General features: G+C 44.6%; 1 protein-coding gene across 2 annotated transcripts in view; it reads right to left on the bottom strand.

The window, feature by feature from the left end:
• Positions 1-22,093, bottom strand: part of APOOL (apolipoprotein O like) — a 246,955-nt gene that overhangs the window by 122,037 nt on the left and 102,825 nt on the right. For both annotated transcript variants that reach the window (XM_078688480.1, XM_078688481.1), the window contains exon 4: positions 10,027-10,081. In XM_078688480.1, the coding sequence (XP_078544606.1) occupies positions 10,027-10,081 (55 nt within the window). The remainder of the gene's footprint in view (positions 1-10,026; positions 10,082-22,093) is intronic.

Here is a 22,093-nt window from a genome sequence, read left to right on the forward strand (position 1 = left end):
CCCTGCAAACACTTTTACTCAAGCAGCTTAATTCGCTTATTTTTTCTCTGTCCGATTATTCATTCTGTCTCTTTCATTCTCCTGTTTCACCCATAACCTGGCTCATCCTCCTGTATATCTGGTTACCTTTTTATCTTCTCATATATTCTCTTCTACATATATACACTCTTCTATATTGACCCTCCAGAATAAACTTTGCCTTAATTTTCTATAATAACAAATGCCTCCTTGTGATAGTAATTATTTATGCTATATACATTTTCATTTATCCTTACTTTTTATGCAATTTCCTTTCCTTCCCTCTTTTCTTTCATATAGGTTATTCTTCATTATGTATACATGTATGTTTTAATTATTTATTCAATTGTTATTCACTTATCTAAATGCCTATTCATATCATATTTCTTCATAGGTTATTTTTACATGATCTATTTAAATGTATATACTAAATACCTATTAATATGTCATATTTCACAAGTTCTATTTATTTCATACGTTCTGTTTATTTCTGTGAATCCTTGTTTATTGATGTTATTCTTATAATGTATTCTCATTATAAATTTAAATACAAAATTTCAACAACAAAAAAAAGAAAAGGAAAGGGTAGTAGCATATGTGGCAATTTCAAGGCTGGGCCCAGAGCCAAGTCGGGATGTAGTTGGTGAAGGCATAGCACCTTTGGCTCAACTGAGGATTTCATTCTACTCAAGATACAAGTGTATAGGAAGAAAGGAAGGCACTAGAGGGAGTAGCAACGTGAGAGCCACTAGGAAAATAAATAAAAAAGCACAGGGTTCAAAATCAAATTTCGAGGTCAAATAATTAGCTAAATAAATGCTTATGCTAACAGAACTGAGTCTGTAATGCAGGAATACATAGTGGTTTCTGGATGGAAGTGTGTTGATACATTTATTTTCAAATATCAAAGGAAAGTGGGGTAGTGCAGTGTGAGGGAAGTTAGCAGCGATAAGTGGATCTCTGAAGAGTTCCTCTGTCACCTCCCTGTGTTCCAAAGAGGATGCAAGCTGAGCAGACTAAGCAAGTTTGAAAGGGATGTGGGAAACGTAGGAGACAACTAGATGTAACAAGGCATGTTAGATAGCCACATGAAGGTCGCTACCTTTTATTACTTCACTTTTCTTTATTTTTTTCTGTGGGGATACGCAACAGAAACAAAACAAGCATTTACAATGCAATAGGTCTCGCATTTGCGAGAGTTTAAGCTATTGGCATTGGAAATGACAATGCCTTTTATTTATCCCTTTTGATAATTAACAAATAAATAAAGGGCATTTTCATTTACAATGCAAATTGCTTAAACTCTTATAAATGCGAAACCCATTTCATTTCAAAGAAGCAGATGCCATCGGCCCGGGCTGCTTGGAAAGTGATAGGGCGCATGGCACGCTGAAAGTTGCAGGATAGCATGTTGTGCCTGCAGTAGGAGAAATACATCAGAGAAATTAGTGCTTATAGACAAAATAAGACATACCGTGTAACAACAGAAGTAAAAGGTCAGTCCTCATGGAAGGTTACAAATGAAGACAAGGCGGTACTATAGAGGGACTAACAAGCCTATTAACAAATCCGAAGCAAGCATTTACAAACAACAATGAAACAAGCCAATGAAAAATATGGGCGGAGAGTGGGTGGAGCTTCGAGTTCATACTCGAATATAGAATGTCTCACAGAGCAGCGCATGCGCTGCCCAGGCTCGACCTAAAAAGAGTGGGACCAGTTTTCTGTTTGGGTTATACTGTCGAAGTTTAGAGTTACCTGCATTTTAGTCTTTACAATCTTCACCATTACTTAAAAGGTCCATAGGTCGCACGCTACTCCACCATTCCACTTATTACGGCTCCCTTGAGCCTTTGAGCTGACGAGCTCAGGTAACGCCCTACGCGCCCGGAGAGGTACCAGACCTGAGAACACTTTGGCAGCCTGCACAGCAACCCCTGAAAATCCTCCTACACTCTGCTGATGAAGGATAATAATCCTGAAACACCGGTGTCCAGAGTTAGCCTGCAACCTTGCATCACACGTCAAATCTTTTGTAAAGCGCACCCGCTTTGAGAAAACTGCATTTACCATGATGCTCTTGGGGTACACCCGCTGGAATGGTGGAGTAGCATGCGACCTATGGACCTTTTATTCACCATTACTTAATTGCATTTGTTATTTGATTATACTCAACAGTTCAATAACACAAAAAGTTAGTACTCTAAAGTAACATATATTATCATTACATTTTATCACACTGCTGTTCGATTTTCAGTTTGATGCATGCCATCTTACTTCCTGTGTGTATCAGATGGGCCCTGGAGTGACTATTTTAGGTGAGCCTATTCAAAGATTCCCCATTTCCTTTACACACTCTACTGACCCATTATAAACTTATAGGTTTAAGATGACAATCATGTTTTTGTGTAAACCTGCCTATATTTTAATAAATTTCAAGTTGGAGTGAGTGCGTTTCTTTCTTGTGTTTCACATTTAAGGTGCAAAGGGAGGGCTCAGGGAGGGTAAGATAGCTGCCTGTACAAACACATAGAGCGGGAGTTGTGGGGACGTTTGAGGCTATTCTGAATTGCGATTAATTTGAGAAAGAGGGATTTAGTATATGTGAAATGAGAGAAAGAGGATGAAAATATAAGGGCAGGAAAAGACCCAAACATGTTGTGAAGAGGGTTGGAATGTCCGGAAGAGAGGTGAGAAGGTGAGTGCATGATGAGTAGCAGTCAAACTCTTGAGAAAATTCCCATAAGATCAACAGAGGATCACAGAATATAACTTCAGAGGGGAGAAAGAGAGGAGTAGGCAAGCAACAGTAGATAACAGGAGAAGCAAGCGATTAAGGATGGTGAAGTGAGATACTACTTTTACCTCCTTTGTCTATTGCTGTAAGTGTTACAATCTGGATTGTATCCAAGGAGGATGGTAGAGGACATGAGCCAATGCACATTTTCTTGAGACAGGGGCTATACTAACAAGCATTTACAATGCAATGGTCTCGGCATTATTAAAGGTAGAGCTATTGGCATTGCTCATGACATTTTTTTTCATTTTTTTTTAAACATAAATAAATGGTATTGTCATTTACAATGGCAATAGGTGAGCATTAGAGAGTAGTAGAGAGTATTTGCGGACACAGAGCCACACACACACACACACACACACACACATACAGAGCCGCGCACACACACAGACAGAGCCACACACACACACACAGACATAGAGCCACACAGACATAGCCAAGCAGACACACACACACACACACAGGCAGAGCCACGCACACACACAGGCAGAGCCACGCACACACACAGACAGAGCCACGCACACACACAGACAGAGCCACGCACACACACAGACAGAGCCACGCACACACACAGACAGAGCCACGCACACACAGACAGACATTATCCCTCTTTCAGCTGATTGAACCCTCGCTAACAGCAGAGCTATCCCTCCCTTTGTGCGACAACAGAATTATCCCTCTTTCAGCCGATTGAACCCTCGCTAACAGCAGAGCTATCCCTCCCTTTGTGCGACAACAGAGTTATCCCTTCTTCAGCTGATGAGGCTCTCACTCAATGCAGAGAGCTCAGCTGTCCCTCGCTGGTAGAGCCCTTGTCCACTCTAGAGAGCAGATCTATCTCTACTTTCAGAATGGCCCCGGAGTTATCCCTCCTTCAGCTGATTGAACCCTCGCTCACCGCAGGAAGCAGAGCTACCCCTCCCTTGTGAATGACACGCCTCTTCTTTACCTGACGTAACCCTAGCCCGAGAGTAGAGCTATCCCTCCCTTGTGAAAAACATGCCTCTTCTTCACGGTCACCTGACTTAACCCTAGCCCGGGTCCCAGAGAGCACAGCGAGCCCTCCTTTTTGAGACGACAGGCATCACGTTTCCAGGTGACGGAACCCTCGCTCACTGTAGACAGCAGAGCTATCCCTCGCCTGGCCACAGACAGCAGAACTATGTCTTGCTCTACTGATGTACCCCTAGGGAGGCACATTCATGTCCCCAGGAACTGAGGACACAGGGAGGCACAGGTACCGAGGACAGGTGGGGACACAGATACAGAGGACACAGGAAGACACAGGGTACAGAGGACAGGGAAAACACAGGGTTCTGTGGACACAGGGAGACACAGGTACTGAGGACAGGTGGGGACACAGATACAGAGGACACAGGAAGACACAGGGTACAGAGGACAGAGGAAAACACAGGGTTCTGTGGGCACAGGGGAGACACAGGTATAAGGACCCAGGAAGACAGATACAGAGGACACACAATAGCACGGGTACTGATGACACAGGCAGACACAGGTACTGAGGACACAGCAAGACACAGGCACAGCAGACACAGGTACTGAGCATACAGGAAGACAGGTACCGAGGACACAGGAAGACACGGGTACTGAGGACACAGCAAGATACAGGTACTGATGACACAGCGAGACACAGGTACTGATGACACAGGACTGAGGAAACAGAAAGACACAGGTACTGAGGACACAGAGAGACACAGGTACTGAAGACATGTGGAGACATATGTACTGAGGACACAGAGAAACACCGGTACTGAGGACTCAGGAAGACACGGGTACTGAGGACACAGGGAAACACAGGTACTGAAAACACGTGGAGACACGTACTGAGGACAAAGCAATACATAGGTATTGATGACACAGGAAGACATGGGTACTGAGGACACAGGGAGACACGGGTACTGAGGACACAGGGAGACACGGGTACTGAGGACACAGGAAGACACGGGTACTGAGGACACAGGGAGACACGGGTACTGAGGGCACAGGAAGACACGGGTACTGAGGGCACAGGAAGACACGGGTACTGAGGACACAGGGATACATGGGTACTGAGGACACAGGGAGACACGGGTACTGAGGACACAGGGAGACACGGGTACTGAGGACACAGGGAGACACGGGTACTGAGGACACAGGAAGACACGGGTACTAAGGACACAGGAAGACCTGGGTACTGAGAACACAGGGAGACACGGGTACTGATAACACAGGGAGACACGGGTACTGATGACACGGAGACACGGGTACTGATGACACAGGAAGACACGGGTACTGATGACACAGGGAGAAACGGGTACTGATGACACAGGGAGACACGGGTACTGAGGACACAGGGAGACAAGGGTACTGAGGACACAGGGATACACAGGTACTGAGGACACAGGGAGACACGGGTACTAATGACACAGGGAGACACGGGTACTGAGGACACAGGGAGACACGGGTACGGAGGACACAGGGAGACACGGGTACTGAGGACACAGCAAGATACAGGTACTGATGACACAGCGAGACACAGGTACTGATGACACAGGAACTGAGGAAACAGAAAGACACAGGTACTGAGGACACAGAGAGACACAGGTACTGAAGACATGTGGAGACATATGTACTGAGGACACAAAGAAACACCGGTACTGAGGACTCAGGAAGACACGGGTACTGAGGACACAGGGAAACACAGGTACTGAAAACACGTGGAGACACGTACTGAGGACAAAGCAATACATAGGTATTGATGACACAGGAAGACATGGGTACTGAGGACACAGGGAGACACGGGTACTGAGGACACGGGGAGACACGGGTACTGAGGACACAGGGAGACACGGGTACTGAGGACACAGGGAGACACGGGTACTGAGGGCACAGGAAGACACGGGTACTGAGGACACAGGGATACATGGGTACTGAGGACACAGGGAGACACGGGTACTGAGGACACAGGGAGACACAGGTACTGAGGACACAGGGAGACACGGGTACTGAGAACACAGGAAGACACGGGTACTGAGGACACAGGACAACCTGGGTACTGAGAACACAGGGAGACACGGGTACTGATGACACAGGGAGACACGGGTACTGAGGACACAGGAAGACACGGGTACTGATGACACAGGGAGACACGGGTACTGAGGACACAGGGAGACAAGGGTACTGAGGACACAGGGAGACAAGGGTACTGAGGACACAGGGATACACAGGTACTGAGGACACAGGGAGACACGGGTACTAATGACACGGGTACTGAGGACACAGGGAGACACGGGTACTGAGGACACAGGAAGACACGGGTACCTAGAATACAGGGAGACACAGGCGCTGAAGACATAGGAAGCCGCGGGTACCAAGCATGGCGGGGCCGAGGCGCACACACGGAGTTATATTCGGTTGGTTAAAACCAGGCTGAAGGACACAGGGACAGCAGAGTCTAGAGCTAAAGAAATGGGGCATAACCGGAACGTGTATGTCCCAAGTACTGAGAGAGGGAATCACGAAGCCCTGGTGGCACCAGGCTCATAAGACCCTGCGCCAGGAAGAGCACTTCCAGACAAGACTCCGAACCGAGCCATGCGCTGCTCTGCCGTGTGGAAGGGCTCACCTGTACACATAACACAAACATCCATACACACTTGGTCACACGCAGCCACGTGGGTCAGTGGAAGGGCACAAACCCCTTCACCTGTCCAAGTCACCGCGTGCACAGCTGACGGGGGCGAGGTGGGGGCTTCAGACCTGAAGCCTCCTGCAGGAATGACCGCACTGACACAACTCAGGACACTATTCCCACTCACGAGTGAGGACCGAAGGTCATAGGATTAACCCTCACCCCTTTGAAATCGTAGGGGCACCCTGATCCTACAATTGTGCCGCAGATGGAGAGTGAAGACCCACTGCCCACGGGTCACCTCTGCCAGAATCACCCCAGCCATCAGTCTGCACTTAAGTACCTCGAGGCCAAGGAGCGGGTGAACTCTGCGCTTTACAAGTTCACATAGCATGCCACCGCCAGCTGCCAACATCTGCTGCTTGCCTCAGGTGCCGCCCCTGCACCCCAGGGTTTACCGGCTAACCTGCTGACTTTGGGACCCGGGCTGCCGTCCTGGTCTTGGCACCTGGACTGAGATGTGTGATTCTAGGCTGATCACTTAATATGAAACTGTGCAGTTCTCACTGGTAGGTTCCCACTTGATATACACAACTTTGTGTCACATCCCAATCAATGTACAGTGCCACGTTAGCTGGGTTAGTGCCATATGATTGACAATACTTGCTTACCAACCCCGCTCGCCACTCTCCCAGGGGCCGGGCAGGTTCCCAGCCCTTCTATGTGTCCATCTACTAAGTGCACTGACTGTAGAGAGACAGACCCAGGGCTGCCTACTGTCCTGGGACGTACCCATACTTCTAAACCGTGACAGTTTGCCATGTACCCCACAGCCTGCTTGTCACACCCCAGTGTGTGTGTGTGCTCCACCTATCCCATGCCTGGGCTGAGACAGATCTCTGCTTCTGTACTCTGCACAGAGCTGAACCATAGTCGGCGCAGGAACTGGTACCTATAGAGCTTAGAAACAGCAAAAAACAGGATATCAAGCGCTATTTAAAAACATGTTATTGTTATTAATTGCCTGAAGCGTTCCTGTGCAGCTAGGCACAGACACCGCAGAGAGGGCAGCTGGCTGGAACCTTAGTGTTGTTTCTGGAGGAGTGAGGGGGTGCAGTACCCAGGGCACAAGGACGGGGGGAGGGATGGGACTTATCAACAAAGATCGGTGCTTAAATACAGAAAACACAAGAGACGAACCTGTCACCATCCAGCCTTTACTCTCAATAGACCATACTGACATATCTGTAAGAGTGATGATCTTTTTGCAGACTTGGTATCCTCAAAAAAAGAGGGTGACACAGACACCCACCACACCAAGAGGAGTTGACGAGTATCACTAGCTCTTTCTACACCCTAGCACGACCACAACATCCATCGATAGCTGGCAAGCCCCTCCCAGCAATGCCCTCTTCACATTCGCTGCACAGCGTGGCGGCGACAAGTTCCTCCCTGTCACCCTCCAAGGGTAGCCTCCCTCTTCTCACTCCTCCATGGGATGCCATACGTCACGACTCGCGATCCCTCGCCCCTCTCAACAGGATGCCCACTTCCCCTCACCCCTCTGTGTGTGGCGGGACGTTTCTCTCACCATTTTCCTGATGCCCTCGCCTCCACTCTCCAGAAGATGCTCGCTCCCTCCGACCCACACCACGATAGTGTGCCCTGCCCGGCCGCATACCTTGAAGACATCCCCGTAGGTGCCGCTGCCCACCCTCTGGAATAGCTCGTAGTCCCGCAGGCGGTCCTGCAGGGACACGTCCCGCAGCTGCAGCAAAGGGGGCCCCGGGGGGCCACTCATGGCCCGAGAGCTGCTGGTTCCGTTTCCTCTGGGCCGCTGTCACAGAGCAGCAGGAAGAACAACACAGGGAGGGCGGGGGAGCCGAGATCTGGGAGGCGGGGACCACGAGGCCTGGCCCCCGGGGCCAAGCTTCGGCCTAGAGCACAGCCCCAGCACGCCCACTGTGCCGCCCTGCCCGGTCCCAGCAGCTAAGCCAGCCCCGTACACCTGCCCAGGCCCGGTACAGAGCACTACCCCTGGCAACGGCAGGCCGAGACAGGATCTCCAGGCTGTGACAGAGTCAACTGCTGTTAGAACGCTGGAGTACTCGGCTGCGCATCTTGCTAATGACAGTGCAAGGAATAAAACACGTCAGCCTAAAATGCACCAACACATACAATCTTCAGTCATCACTTGCTCACGGAACGAGTTATGTTATCCTTGTGGAAAAGGGGATGTTTGTGTGAATTCTCCGAGCCTAGATATTTAGATTAAACATGAACAGCAGCCCTGGGTACACTTGATCATCATGTTGTTTACATCCAACAAGCACGGGCATCACTCCCCTGCAGGGCCAACAACTAGCTACAAACAGAGCTAGTTAGAATGCATCCAGCACCACCCGCTGTTACAGATGCAGGCGATTCTTTGCGCAGAAAACACAAAGGCCCAGCGGGAGCAACGACAGACTGCAGCCGCACCGCCCCCCTCCAGCAGCAGCGCGGTCCTGTCTCTCTCCTAGCCTCCCGCCCCTCTCACCTGGCAGAAACGCTTGCAGTATGACACCGTGGCTGCCTCGCACGCTGCTTGCTCCCGCAGCCGGGTCTCCAAGCCTCGTAGGGTTTTCCGTAGATGCTGCACCAACTCAGGTGGCATCCTCCTCTTGTTGTCGTCTTTGGTTCCCGGATCCGGTTCGCCCTCCCCGTCCGCCATCTTCCCTCTCCCAAACAGCGCGTAGGCAAGCACGTCATGCGGCAAACAAGCGCCCCTCTTGATAATGTGTCTACTAGAGGAAATGCATCTGAAAGTAGCATAGAACACCAAATGGAAGAACACGCGTGACACTGACAACAAGTCCGAACATCGGAGCTGGTTCTCACAACAACAAAGGGGGGCGGGATACAAAAACACGGACAGCGGGAGGGGGGCGGGATACAACGGGAACAAAAAGACACGGACGGCGGGAAAAAAGACGGCGAGAACGAGGAAAGAGCAGCCTACCTCAACTTTACCAGCAGGAAAATGGCGGCTTCAGATATTTTTCGGATTTGGGGGCGTGGTTTTGCTGTCCTGAGTGACGGACTACGTCATGAGCTAAAGAACAGCAAAAATGACGCCCCCAAATGAGCCTATTCAGAGGGATGGCTCTCTCCTCCAATGGCTGGCCTCTGTTTAGGAAGCCAGCCAATGGGAGAGAGCCAAAATTAGAGGCGGGATAAAGAGCCCCTCTAAGAAACATAAGATCTCTCTACTTCCGGTTCTGCCGAACCGGATAGTACCGAGACCTAAATAAAGAGCCCCTCTAAGAAACATAAGATCTCTCTACTTCCGGTTCTGCCGAACCGGATAGTACCGAGACCTAAAAAGCAAAACAGTGGGAGGATAGAGCAAACGGAATGCACAGATGGGCCACTTGTGATTTAGTGAAGCAGAGCAACTGGAAACAGACACTGGTGAATATACTGGCCAATGAGGAAAGCAATTGTTTTGCTTTGAAAATAAATGGAGAAAAGAACCCAGATTACAATTCCATCCATAATCGTTTAACATCCCTTAATTTCAAATAACATCTTGGTCACCTACCTTTCCCAAACTGAATGGTGCTCCATATCCCATTTTCAATTGAATGATAAGCTCCCTAAAAAAATATAATAAAGATGGAATACTTGAAAAAGTTATGTTAGGGAATGGGTATTAGGGAACAAACACTACAACACATATTTCAAAGGTTATGCTTTTATTACAATATTTTTACAAAATCACTAAACATCATAATATTGTAAAAAAGCGAAAATGTTATTTTTTCATGCAGAACATAAAACATTTATCACTCCTCGAACAGTTCTCTTCAAATAGCAGCACATCAAATGGAGACTATCCATAGGACAATTAGGAAGAGCTTGGTTAGCTCTGATGAAAGTACAAAATTAACAGCAACTTTGTTACTCCTAAGTGGCAAGCTCTTATCTATTGCTCAACTACTAGTGGCTGCTAGCAAACTAGTGGCAAGACTACAAGCTGATTCTGTAGTTGGTCAACAGAGCTTTGTACGCCTAAACCATGACCACATGCAGGCATCTTACTTGAGCAGCCACTTTTCCTTGTGAGCATGCACACGCTTTCAAATGTACTTGTTAATAAAAGTATACTATTGGGTGCTTTAAGCCTGCCGATGTCCTGTGTTGGCAGGAGAAGGTTCATAAACGGAGTGAGCCTGCAAGCTAAGTGTAATGGAACAGCCATACACATAAGTTTGTCCTACTTCTACTTTCAGGCTGTCTTCCATTATCAAACTATGGAAAGATCCCACATCATATAGAATACACATGAAGGCGGAGAATGCAGTATTGGGCAGCTTAGACCTAGGAAAGCATGTTTTAATAAGTTTCTTGGCCAATCTGTGTAGCACTCTAGAAGAAAGTCTCCAACCAGGAGGACATACAGAATGTGATTGTGGTAGACCACGTTGCCACCCGCATATTTCTCAAACCGGTATGAGCCTCCTAAATGCCACTGATGGATAGTATAATGATCCACTGTTCGCTTCCCCGAATGTTTATTTTTTACCATGTTGAATCCTTAGTACACTCAAGATGTGTCTTTGCTGATGACATGTTTCACTCTGGCAAATAACACCATTGAGCTTCCTTAAGGAATGGGTTAAAATATTTGGAGGGGAGGGGTGGATAAAAATAAAGAATAATTAAAAATTGTTTTGAAGAATCTGTTACAAATTGAATTTTAACTTATTATCACCAACAAAACGTACTTGCTGGAAACCGCACGCAGGATTTCTAATAAGGGTACTGTTCTTATACTTACATGAGAACAATTTTCTTGCAACAATATGACCAATATTTTATTGTAGATTGGCCAAGTGAAGTAAAATGATTTCTACTGGTAAGAGTTGATCAAAAGTAGAGCAAGGTATCAATAGATAATCTTAATAGTCATAAATTAAAGTATAATACCATTTAGGGCTCATTGGCAATAATATTAAGAACACTAGCAGGCATAATACTCTGTAAGTGTATCGATATATGCCATTGATTATCTTTTCAACATATTACATTTAAAAAAGCTATGAGCCTAGTGACTATAGTGAGGGGCTTCCTCTCTAACTATTGCGGTAAAGGAAAGGTAAAGCTTGCTGTGTGAGCATGCTTGGCTTTGGTAATGAAAGGATGTTTTCAAAGCCAGTGATATAAGTATTTACATAATTTTGGTAGTATAAGAATAATAGCCGCAAAAAAAGTTTTGCAAGATGGGTTCACATTGTAGTGTAGTTCCTATTATCCCAATAGGCTCTGCGCATTGGAATAATACCTTCAATAGTATAGACCTAGGACGGAGGTTAACTAGGTCTTCTACTGACGATATTAGACTTAAAGTTTTTGGTTTTGCCAGCTAGCTCAGAGTTCACTAGAAACTTTCTCGAATAGGCAAGGAGGAGTTTAACCTCCCTGGATAGACAAGAAGGGATTTAGTTTCTGACAACCATAGAACATGACAACTTTGCTCTCCCCTAATCAAGAGTGTATCTCTAGAGTCGTGTGAAAACAAAAGACAACTTATTTTACTCAGTCAGTTCAGTGCATTCTTAGTTTCACCAGATTGTAGAGAAAAGGAAGAGACGGGCGTGTTCAATAAAAGATGTTATTTATTGATCAGTCTCTTTTCTCGTACAAGAGAAATGAATCGATATTATTGCGATACTTATGGTTAAGTAAAGTGCATACAATAAAAGCAGGAGTATAAAATAATACTGCAGAAGCATTGATATGGTTTCTAAGCCATATGATATTTAAAATTGATAAAATAGATACATACATATATACATTTGACTAATCGTACTCAACTGGTGCTTCTAACCACGCCTACCCCAGTGTACCTGACCTAAGCCTAATACGTGGGCGGGAGTAGATAAGTAGCAGTTTAAGTTAAGTTTGTTTTGCCAAGTGACTGACTCAAGAATTCTCTGCAAGGGGTGGTTCAGTTCTGTACCTGAGATCTAGAATGGTTGAGGGCTGGTATCTCTCGTCTCTGGTCTTGATATTCCAGCTGCCCGCGAGGGCCGCTTGGAAGCGCCGGAGCTGGATTTCTCGGTAGGAGAAAAGCAGCGTCTCGTTCTCAGCGCGTCAGGAAGGCGGGGCAGCGCGTGTGGGCTTCGCTCTCTGCTGGGCTCCTCAGCACGTCTCGCTGCTCCGATCTCGTCACCACCGCGTGTGTTTGCTTAAGGCAATGTCGGTAATATTTATACCTGTAAGGTGCCGAGATTGACGTAAGGATGGACATGGATACGTCAATAAGGATGTCATATGAACGGGCTCGTTCGCACATTCTTTACTGAAGTTCTCGGTGAAATCAAAACAATGGCCGCAGGGATTTTCCCAGGTTGTCATAGGTTTGATTTGTTTTGAGAACTCCGTATGCCTTATCAGGGGCTGGAGGAATAGTGCTTGCCTAATTAGATGGCAAGCGTTATGACCTAATCAGATAACGCGGTCCTGTGCCGTGGTGTGGCTTAATCAGATAACGGTTTTTGTACCGTGGGATGGCTGCTAGTTAAGTATTAACCAGAACAGGGTCAGGAATAGGGGGATCGATACAGAACCTATAGGAATACATCACACCCACTCCACGCAGACTATGTCCATATTTACAAATCTAGGCATAGTAAATATACTAGTAGAGCATGTGTATACCGTACCACCCCAAAATACATTCATATGCATTTTGAAATGTAATACACGAGAAAAAAATAATCATAAGCATTATATGCACTCAAGCAGTAGAAAAATGCTAATTTAATCACGCATATTCATACATCATTATTAATAAAATATTGAAAATTAACACATGAAATGGCTCTTAATACAGAAGAAAGAAAAAAAAATGCGAGACCATTTCATCACAAAAATAAAATATTTACGAACATGCCAGAGGGCAGCTAATGTCTCTAAAGTTCCTAAAATAGAAATTTAGTTCTTTAAGAATAGTTTCTACTTTAAGCAGAAGATAAGTGTCCCGAAATATTTTGGGGCCGCTGAAAAAATTATGTTCCTCTGTCCGTAAACTGGAGAAAAATTGTTCACAATACTTTATTATCAAAGTTGAAGGCCAAATTCAGGGTGTTGGGAACGCCGTGTGCTAGCTTGCTCAAAAGCCATTATTTCTGCTCTGGTGAGAACATCATATCATTTAGACTCTCGAAAAAGCTGTCAACAGCTTCCTGTGAAAGTTCCATTAACTCGGAAAAAGATGTTACCATGCATTCATGAGCATGATTGCCTTCATTGATGTTTCGATCAGCATAGCTGACAGAAGGTCGTACCTGATCGATGCTGCTTTCATCTTGAACCTCACTACCCCTCAATCGTAGTGGTGAAGTCTCCACGAATGCCGTCATCAGGATTGGTAGCCGCTGGGGACAGCACAATGCATGAGCCGTGACCGGACCCAACAAAGTTTCTGCATCCATCGGCGCATCCGATTGTAGCGTCAGACAGGTGTCTAACACGCATTCTTCTCCGCATAGCAAGCACCTTAATACAGGTAAAACACAACTTTGCCACATTGGTCTAAATGAAAGAAACCAAGTCATGTTTAGGTCTCTAAGCCGGGACAGTCCAAGGATTTTAGATATCCGGTCCCGGTATCCAATGGCTAGGATTGTTTCTTCCCTTGTCGCAGGTGTTTTGTCTGTGGCATAGCGAAATAATAGAATCAAAAATAGGATTCCTGCCACTAGTCCCAAAAGGAGAGGAAGTCCACCAAAGATGGAATGGACAAAGTCCGGAAAAATACCCAGAATGGCTTTAAATGGTGTTAAAGCCCCCGAAAACACTGTCTTAAATACATTTGAGACTCCACTGGTATCAGAAATATTTAAGATTTCGTTCAGGATTTCTGCGAAATGTATGGGGGAATTAGTTGATAACAATGAATGAATCTCTGCCGTTGTCCTTGCAACTTGGAGATCATACGTTTTTTTTGATGACGTGAGCCTGGTCGGCGTCTGAAGGAGCACTGTTTTCATTCTGCTTAAAGTATCAACTCGAATGGAAGCAATTTTCAAATTCGACCATAACCTTGCCTCCCTGTCTGGCATTGCGCTGGGGAACAATACTCGTTCACAGCACATAACCTTCGCAGTCGTAGTTATGAGATACGCTATTCCGGGCACCAAGCTACAACATCTGCGGTCTACAATTATAATGTAACTCCCGTTCGATAGTCTCCTAAAGAATGGTTCTATTTGTGTCGCAGGTGTGCCTAGCTGGTGACATGAAAGGTTATTTGAGGACCCTTCACAGGCTCCGTGTAAACTAATACCATTACACAGAAGTGTACCGCTTAGTGACATCGCACAATTATTGCCACTAAAACACTTTCCGGCCTTTATTACTGACACATGCATGTGAATAGGGCAAGTTCCATGTTGATTTGATGTACCCTTTACCCAATTTTTCGTACATGCCAGCCTGTATATATTTTTGGCAATATTGAAACCTGAAAGTAGATATTGGAATATTAATTATTCCATGTATTATCCATTCACTGACAGGTTGTTCTGACATTGTCAATGGCAATCTCTCGAGTTTCTCAATGCTCAGGATTGTATAATCAGCACCCTTCTGTGCCATACTGATTTGTTTATCAGTAAGGTTAAAGATATTGAACAGTGACGTTGTGTTGATTAAACGCCAAGGCACATAGCCTGAACGCAGATTTTGTAACGTCCAGCCAAGTTGTACAATAGAGCGCAATTGGGACTGACCGTGTTGTAACAACAGTAAGTCTTGCAATATTATGTCGATTGCTGAAGACACAATGCTGTCCAAAGAGTATATTCTGGAGGACAGAGTCATTAACCCATTGTCCACTACAGAAAGTGATTTTTCCAAATTAATACGGTCAATTTCCCGTATTCTCTCTGATGTTTAAATTTGAGTTATTTTCCAGGCTTCGTTATAAGCTGCATATACAGAGGCTGCTATGAAGCGTTTTTGACGCTGTTTGCGCGGTCCCATAATGAAATCACGCAAGTCAGCACCATCAGTAAGTAAAGTCAGGTGTTGCTTAATTTCTGCCAGTGTGGATGTTTGTAGCCATTGAAGGCAGAGCTTGCCCACACTGTACGTGGTAATTATCCCTGGGTGTTGTCTTTGGGAATATCTAGGGTCTGGCCTGGTCAATGTGAACCCTTGGATTTTGTTCAGGAATCTGTCTTGACAGTTGTTTGTATCGGTGGGCCAGATCAATCAATCAATCAATCAATCAATCAATCATATCATTTATATCGCGCACTACTCACCCGGAGGGTCTCAAGGCGCTGGAGGGAGGGGGTCCGCTACTGTTCGAACAGCCAGGTCTTGAGCTGCTTCCTGAAGGCGAGGTGGTCTTGGGTCAGGCGGAGGTGGGTCGGAAGGGAGTTCCAAGTCTTAGCGGCCAGGTAGGAGAAGGACCTTCCTCCTGTGGTGGTTCTTCGGATGCGGGGGACGGCGGCGAGGGCGTGGCTAGTCGATCGGAGCTGGCGCGTGGGAGCGTAGAAGTTGAGACGGCTGTTGAGGTATCCTGGGCCTTGGTTGTGTAGGGCTTTGTGTGCGTGGGTGAGGAGCCGGATCAGGATGTGTTCTGTTTTGGCTTAATATATGGTTTACGTCTATCTCCTCATCTAAAGATATATTACCGTTCATTGACGGCTTTGGAATAGACGGTTTGTTTAAGTCTTTGATTTTGGCTAGGCCAAGACAGGTAGTTTGTTGAACAGTGCCATTCAAAAATATAATTTGTTCTGGGATCATGCAGGCCCTAAACAAAGATTCTATACCTTGCACTTGCCATTCCTTTGTACCCCAAACACTTTTTACTTCAACATTTTTGTCCCAGTAATCAAAACCAAATGTACTCATTTGCTCAAAAAACGAGTCTGAATATATCAATTTAGTGTTTGTAAGCATGGTCTTTGTACCTGTCTTATTTGATAATTTGAAATAAAATGTTTCTGCATTGCTTGTGTTGAACCCTGAAAAATATGAATATTTGTCATAAAAAGTTCTTGAGCTACCTTTTGGAGGGGTTGCACAGCGTTCCCATTGATTATAATTTAAAACATTTCTAGGTTGTGCAGATTTATGCAGATAATGATTACTATAGTGATTATAGCAGAACATTTTATCATAATTAGACGAACCCTGCAAATAATCATGTTTTGTAAATTTAGCAGACATCACTAGGTCAGACATCATATTATTAATGCTTTCAACGTCCCAATCATCAGCAACTGAGCTTGGTTTTACAAAGTCACTCAATGAGATCTTGATTTGATGTGGATACTTCAGGATTTCAACCGGACCATAGATTTCATAATCAGTATTGTCCCATGCTACCCCACCGGGTATAGGATTGGCTGTGAAGCTGACTGAAGAAAGTTCTCTTTTCTCGACGTGTGAAGACGTGTGTGGTTTGAGGACCAAGTTGATTTTCTGGCTTGCTGTGTCCATTTTAGCATATTTTCCCTCAATGAAGTGTCCCAAACATAGTACCATGATGAGCCAAAGTATGAGGATAAGTGCACCTAAGGCCACCCAGAATTCAATCCATGGAGAAATCAGATAGGTTTCTTTCAGATGTTGAAAAAGTTCCTTAGCTTTGTCTTTAAAGGTTTTTGTTGATGTTTGTTCCTTTGATTCACTCAGGTCGTCAGATGAATCACTGAAGTTGATGAAGTAACCGGATGCCGTTCTGTCTATTGTTCCTATTGTTTCAGGATTGCTGTTTGCTTTATTAGTGTGTTTTGTTGCAGCAGCATAGTCATTTGTTACTTCATTGTAGATTGGTGTGTCTCTGCTAAATGTTTTTATTTGGGTTTTTAGAGGTTTAAGTTCCATTGCATTGTTGCATAGTCCTTGTTGTTGTTCTGTTGGCATTTCAAATGTGAGTAGCCTCTTAGTTTGAACCTCTGTGTTTGTAGCAAACCTTGGTATTCTACTACTTATCGGGAGTCCACTTGGCCTACTGTTTGTTATCGGCCACATGATTGTGGTTTTATCAGGTCGATTGATACAACTCTGTTCTCCTTTTTACCAGCAAGGGGCGGTAGTACTACTGATCTTGTCCCGTTGATAGACAAGACAGGAACTGCTTTTCTGTTAGAAGGCCCAAATTCCTTCTTTACCGCGATCTTTTCTCTGACTAGATCCCCGACTTTTGGAATCCAGACAGGTCTTGCTGGGACAGGTGGTTTTTCTTCAGTGGTCGTTGGCTGTTGTTTCAACTTTATGTTGCTCAGGTCTTTCCTTGTTTCGTTTAAGTCCTGTAAAATAGCCAAACGATCTTTGATATCAAAGCTTTTTTCTTTAACCACTGAAGTCTGACTGTCAAGATCTAAGACCATCATTCTAGTTCCAAACAATAATTCGTACGGACTGAATCCCCTCAGAGAATTTCTTGGCAGGTTATTTAGACTACGTTGGACACTTATTAGATGTTTGACCCACCCAGCTCCCGAACCTAATACCTTCGCTGTTATAGATTGCTTTATGCCTTTGGTTTTTTCTTTACACCATCCCGTTCCCTCAGGTAGGAAGTGAGAAGAGTCCCGCTATGCTATGCTCATTTGGCCATGTTTTTTCATACGCTTTAGGGCAAAAAAAAAAAACATTCAGCCAGACGTGGCATGCCTCTAGCGTATATGCCATTATAGACTCGCAAATCTTTTTATAACAGTCCAGACGTCAGCCGAGTGCTGGGGTCTTACATCATAAGTGAAAATTAGTCTTTTTATGTTAATATAACGCTTTTTCGTGATGGGTACTTTCTTATTGTTGTTGTTTTTCTGGAGCGAAGTGCCATGGTAATAGTCCTCCTCGCTCGCCACTGCGATCTCTATTGCAATCTGGGCAGTTTTTTACAAAAATCTGATGATGCAGGCTCATGCCTGGCCACCAGTACACTGATTGTAATTCTTCCAGAGAATCTTTTTGTTTAAGGTGACTGAGACCTTCACCCATATGTGCGTCTGCTATTAACAAGCCTCTCCTGTCCGTGTTTGGAATCACTCTATCCCCCACTCCAGGGATTCGAGCAAAAGGGACTGAGTTTGCATCGATTATGTATGTATATTTGAGTGGATAATTGATCGGTAGCGCCGAGCAGTCGCCTTTTGATGACGTTTTCACCGCCAGCACAGTTTCACCGTCAATGTGTTTTACTGTACGCTTTTTCTTGACTACGGAAGCCGATTCAGTTGCTGCCGTTGTGGCTTTCTTAGCCAATGAATTCCCTGCAACGTGAACGCCATCACGCTGATGACTCAGTGAGTGTATCACGTGAGTTTTTGGTAGTTCTTTCTGTAAAAGAACTACTTGTTCCCAAAGCACTTTTTTCTTTATTGTTGCACCTGTGTCATCTTTGTAACCGTTTTGAATCCATTTCTGTAAATCGTTATTGTATGATTTGACGCAGTAATACGATTCGCACACAATAAGTGTCGGGAATTCGCGATCGGCATTATCTAGCGCCATTTTTAACGCTATTATTTCCGTTTGTTGTTCTGAATTATTTTCCACTGAGTGTGTTTTTGTAAGTAGAGGTCTTAATTTACCTCCGCGCCACACTTCTTTTACAATTTCGCATGTGGCCTTGTAAGCCAGCTCTCCCCAAACTGAGGGTTGAGCATGCCCGTCTGTATGCAATTGGTACCTTTTCTCCTTCATTAGAGGTCAGGTATGTGAATCCGCATCTTCCTGGGATGACTCGAATCACAAGATTGCGTGTGTTGTCACGTGTTTCTAATTTTGTTTTAATTAACATGTCTGTTTGTAAAGATCTCAAAATTTCTGTGTGTTTTTGAGTCCAATTGATTCTTTTAAAATCTGGTTTTATTAGATCATAAAGGGGTTTGACCCTTTCTGCGTAATTTGCAATGTATGTTCTTCCGAAATTTAGGAAGCCTAGAATTGATTGTAAGTTTTTTAGTGTTCTAGGAGCTTGGAGTACAGCACATTTCTCTAGGAAACTGTCAGCCAGGCTTTTGCCTTCACTTGATAATTCATATCCTAAAAACAGGACTGTTAGATGGGCAATTCTTGATTTTTTAAAGTTGAATTTGTAACCCTCTGCTGCGAACCCAAGTATTATGGTGTTCACTCTCTTCAAGTGAGTATCCAAGCCATCATCTGTTAGGTAAATGTCGTCGACATATGATAATGCCTCGTCATCGTATGTTTGTAGTAATTCTGTTACTCTCTTTGAGAATAATCCTGGGCTGTTCTTGTGCCCCTGGGGTAAACGGCAGAAACTTTTTTGCGAGCCATTTACCGAGAACGCAGTCAAATATCTGCTTTCTGGTGCTATATTTTGACAAAAGAATCCATTAGAGATGTCTAATGTTGTTTTGTATTTTTTGCGCACTATGTTATTCATTAGTGCAGCAGTATGTGAGTTTTGTACTGCAAAGGTTTTGCAACATGAGTTAAGGTGTCTGTAGTCCAAAACTAGACAATATGAGTTGTCTGGTTTGGAGACAGGAAACAAAGGATTGTTCATTTGTGAGGTGCAAGTTTCAATCACCCCCTGGTATTCAAGTTGATCTAGGATCTCTTTTACCTGTTTTTTAGCTTCTTGCTTAATTGGGTACTGCCTCTGTGCAGTAGGTTGTGATTTTAACTGGATTTTGTGAGGAGGAGAGTCCTCATCCCATCCTACATGATTTTTATATAAAGCAGGAGCTTGAGCTACTGCCCACTTTCTAGCAAGTGTATATTTTTTATGAATTGGAATATGATTTGAGAAGGCAGGCATAATTATTTCTTCGCCATGAGGGCACTCCCTGACAAATTCGGGTGGCCAGTCTTTCTCAGCTAGAAGGATGTCATAGCCCTTGGAGAGATTATCCCAAAATAAACCCCTTATTTTTCTAGTCTTATCCCCTTCTATACGTAAAGTTATTTCATATATTTTGTGAGGTTTGCTAACTCTGGTATCTGCAGTTTCCACCTGAATGTATTCATTCGTGTCCACTGTCTCCAGATGATTCATAAGGACTTTGCGAGCTATGCTCACTTCTGCTGCGCTGTCTAGCATTGTCTGAGCCCATTCTCCGTTTTTCAGCTGTGTCCTCAGTATTCTCGGCATCTTTGACTACCTTAATACTGGCTACCTTCTTTTTTGGAAATTGTAATTTTTTATTTGGATGAGCAGGTTCCTTGTCCTTGGACTTGACGTGCTCTTCCCTGTGTTCTGATCGTCCTCTTCTTTCCGATTTCTGCGAGGAAGTCTGAAAAGATTGAGAGGGACGTGTATCATTATCTTGATATCTATCAGGTTTCTTTATATTATCCTTATTTCTAAGGTTGTATTTTTTCCCAGAGGGCTCACTTTGGGGAGACCTGCGTCCTTGGTTCGGAGATCTTTCTCTCCGCCTAGGAGACCTTCCTCTGGACTGGAATCTTTTTTCTTTAGGATTGGATTGTTTGTTTCCATCCCAGCTCTTTTTTTGAGTGTTTAAATTATTTTTAATAAATACCTTCTCAGGACTTTCAATCAGTTGCGGTTTTACCGGTATTCCACCCAGACTATCTCTTCCTAATTCTTCATAGGATTTCTCTATGATTCTGGCAATTTCAGTTGGTTGGTCTGCTATATCTGTCTCTTTTAACCTTTGGCGGATCGCCACGTTTGCTGCTTCTCCCTTTATGTTGGCTAATAATATAGCCGAGACCTGCTTGAAGTCTTTCAGTAATTTCATACCAAGAGTTAAAGCGGGTTCTGGACCATATTCAGCTTGAATTTGTTATAGCACATCTGGTATTACTGACATGGATGGTACACCATGTGTTTTTGTGTATATGGAAGCAAAGACTGTACCCCAAGTGTCACAGTCCTCCACGTGTGGTGCGATTCCCATTGGAAGACAGATAGTCAGAATCCTGTGTTTATCTACCGGGGTGGTGTCTGGAAACACCGCCTCTATTTGAGTGATTTTTTGTGCTAGCCAGAAAGGTATTTGTTCCCGTTTTGCGGGTACTTTACCTAGACAGGACTGTATGTTCTGTGGTGTAATTTTATTTGTGTTACCCTGATGAGGGGTCAGCTGTGGAATTTTACTTGCTGGTTGGACTGTTGAAGTCCGCATTACATATTGGACTAATTGTCTATGTATTTTGATTAGTTGTTTTAGCTGTATTAAAAGCTCTGCTGCAGGCATTTCTTCAATGTCTGGATGTGGTGTGTATCCGGCTAGGACCGGCCACATTGCTCCTGGTCTACCTAGTGGACCGAGCCTGGTGATGTGATTATTATGTTTTAGGGCGCCATTAAACAAGAGCAGGTGCTCTTGGAATTTGAGTGGTACTTCCACCTCCTCGAAAGGAGTGTAGGTATCCGGTGGTTCCTCTATTTTATAATAGTGGAACTCTTTTGTTACAGCGTTTGCTGCTGGAAAGTTCATCCATGAATAGAATACCTCTGTCTGCCGATATTCGTGTGCCTCTATTACGAATATGACTGTACCACCTCTCGATGTCAGTCAATTTTCTATAAGTTTTAAAGTTATAGATTTTCTTATGTTGACCGGGATGAGTTTTATATCCGGGTCATTTTGTAGCAGTGTATTATCAGCTGCTAGGAGTTCAGCTGCTAGTCT

The sequence above is a fragment of the Lissotriton helveticus genome, chromosome 4_1 (genome assembly GCF_964261635.1).
Source record: "Lissotriton helveticus chromosome 4_1, aLisHel1.1, whole genome shotgun sequence".
Classification (NCBI taxonomy): Eukaryota; Metazoa; Chordata; class Amphibia; order Caudata; family Salamandridae; genus Lissotriton; species Lissotriton helveticus.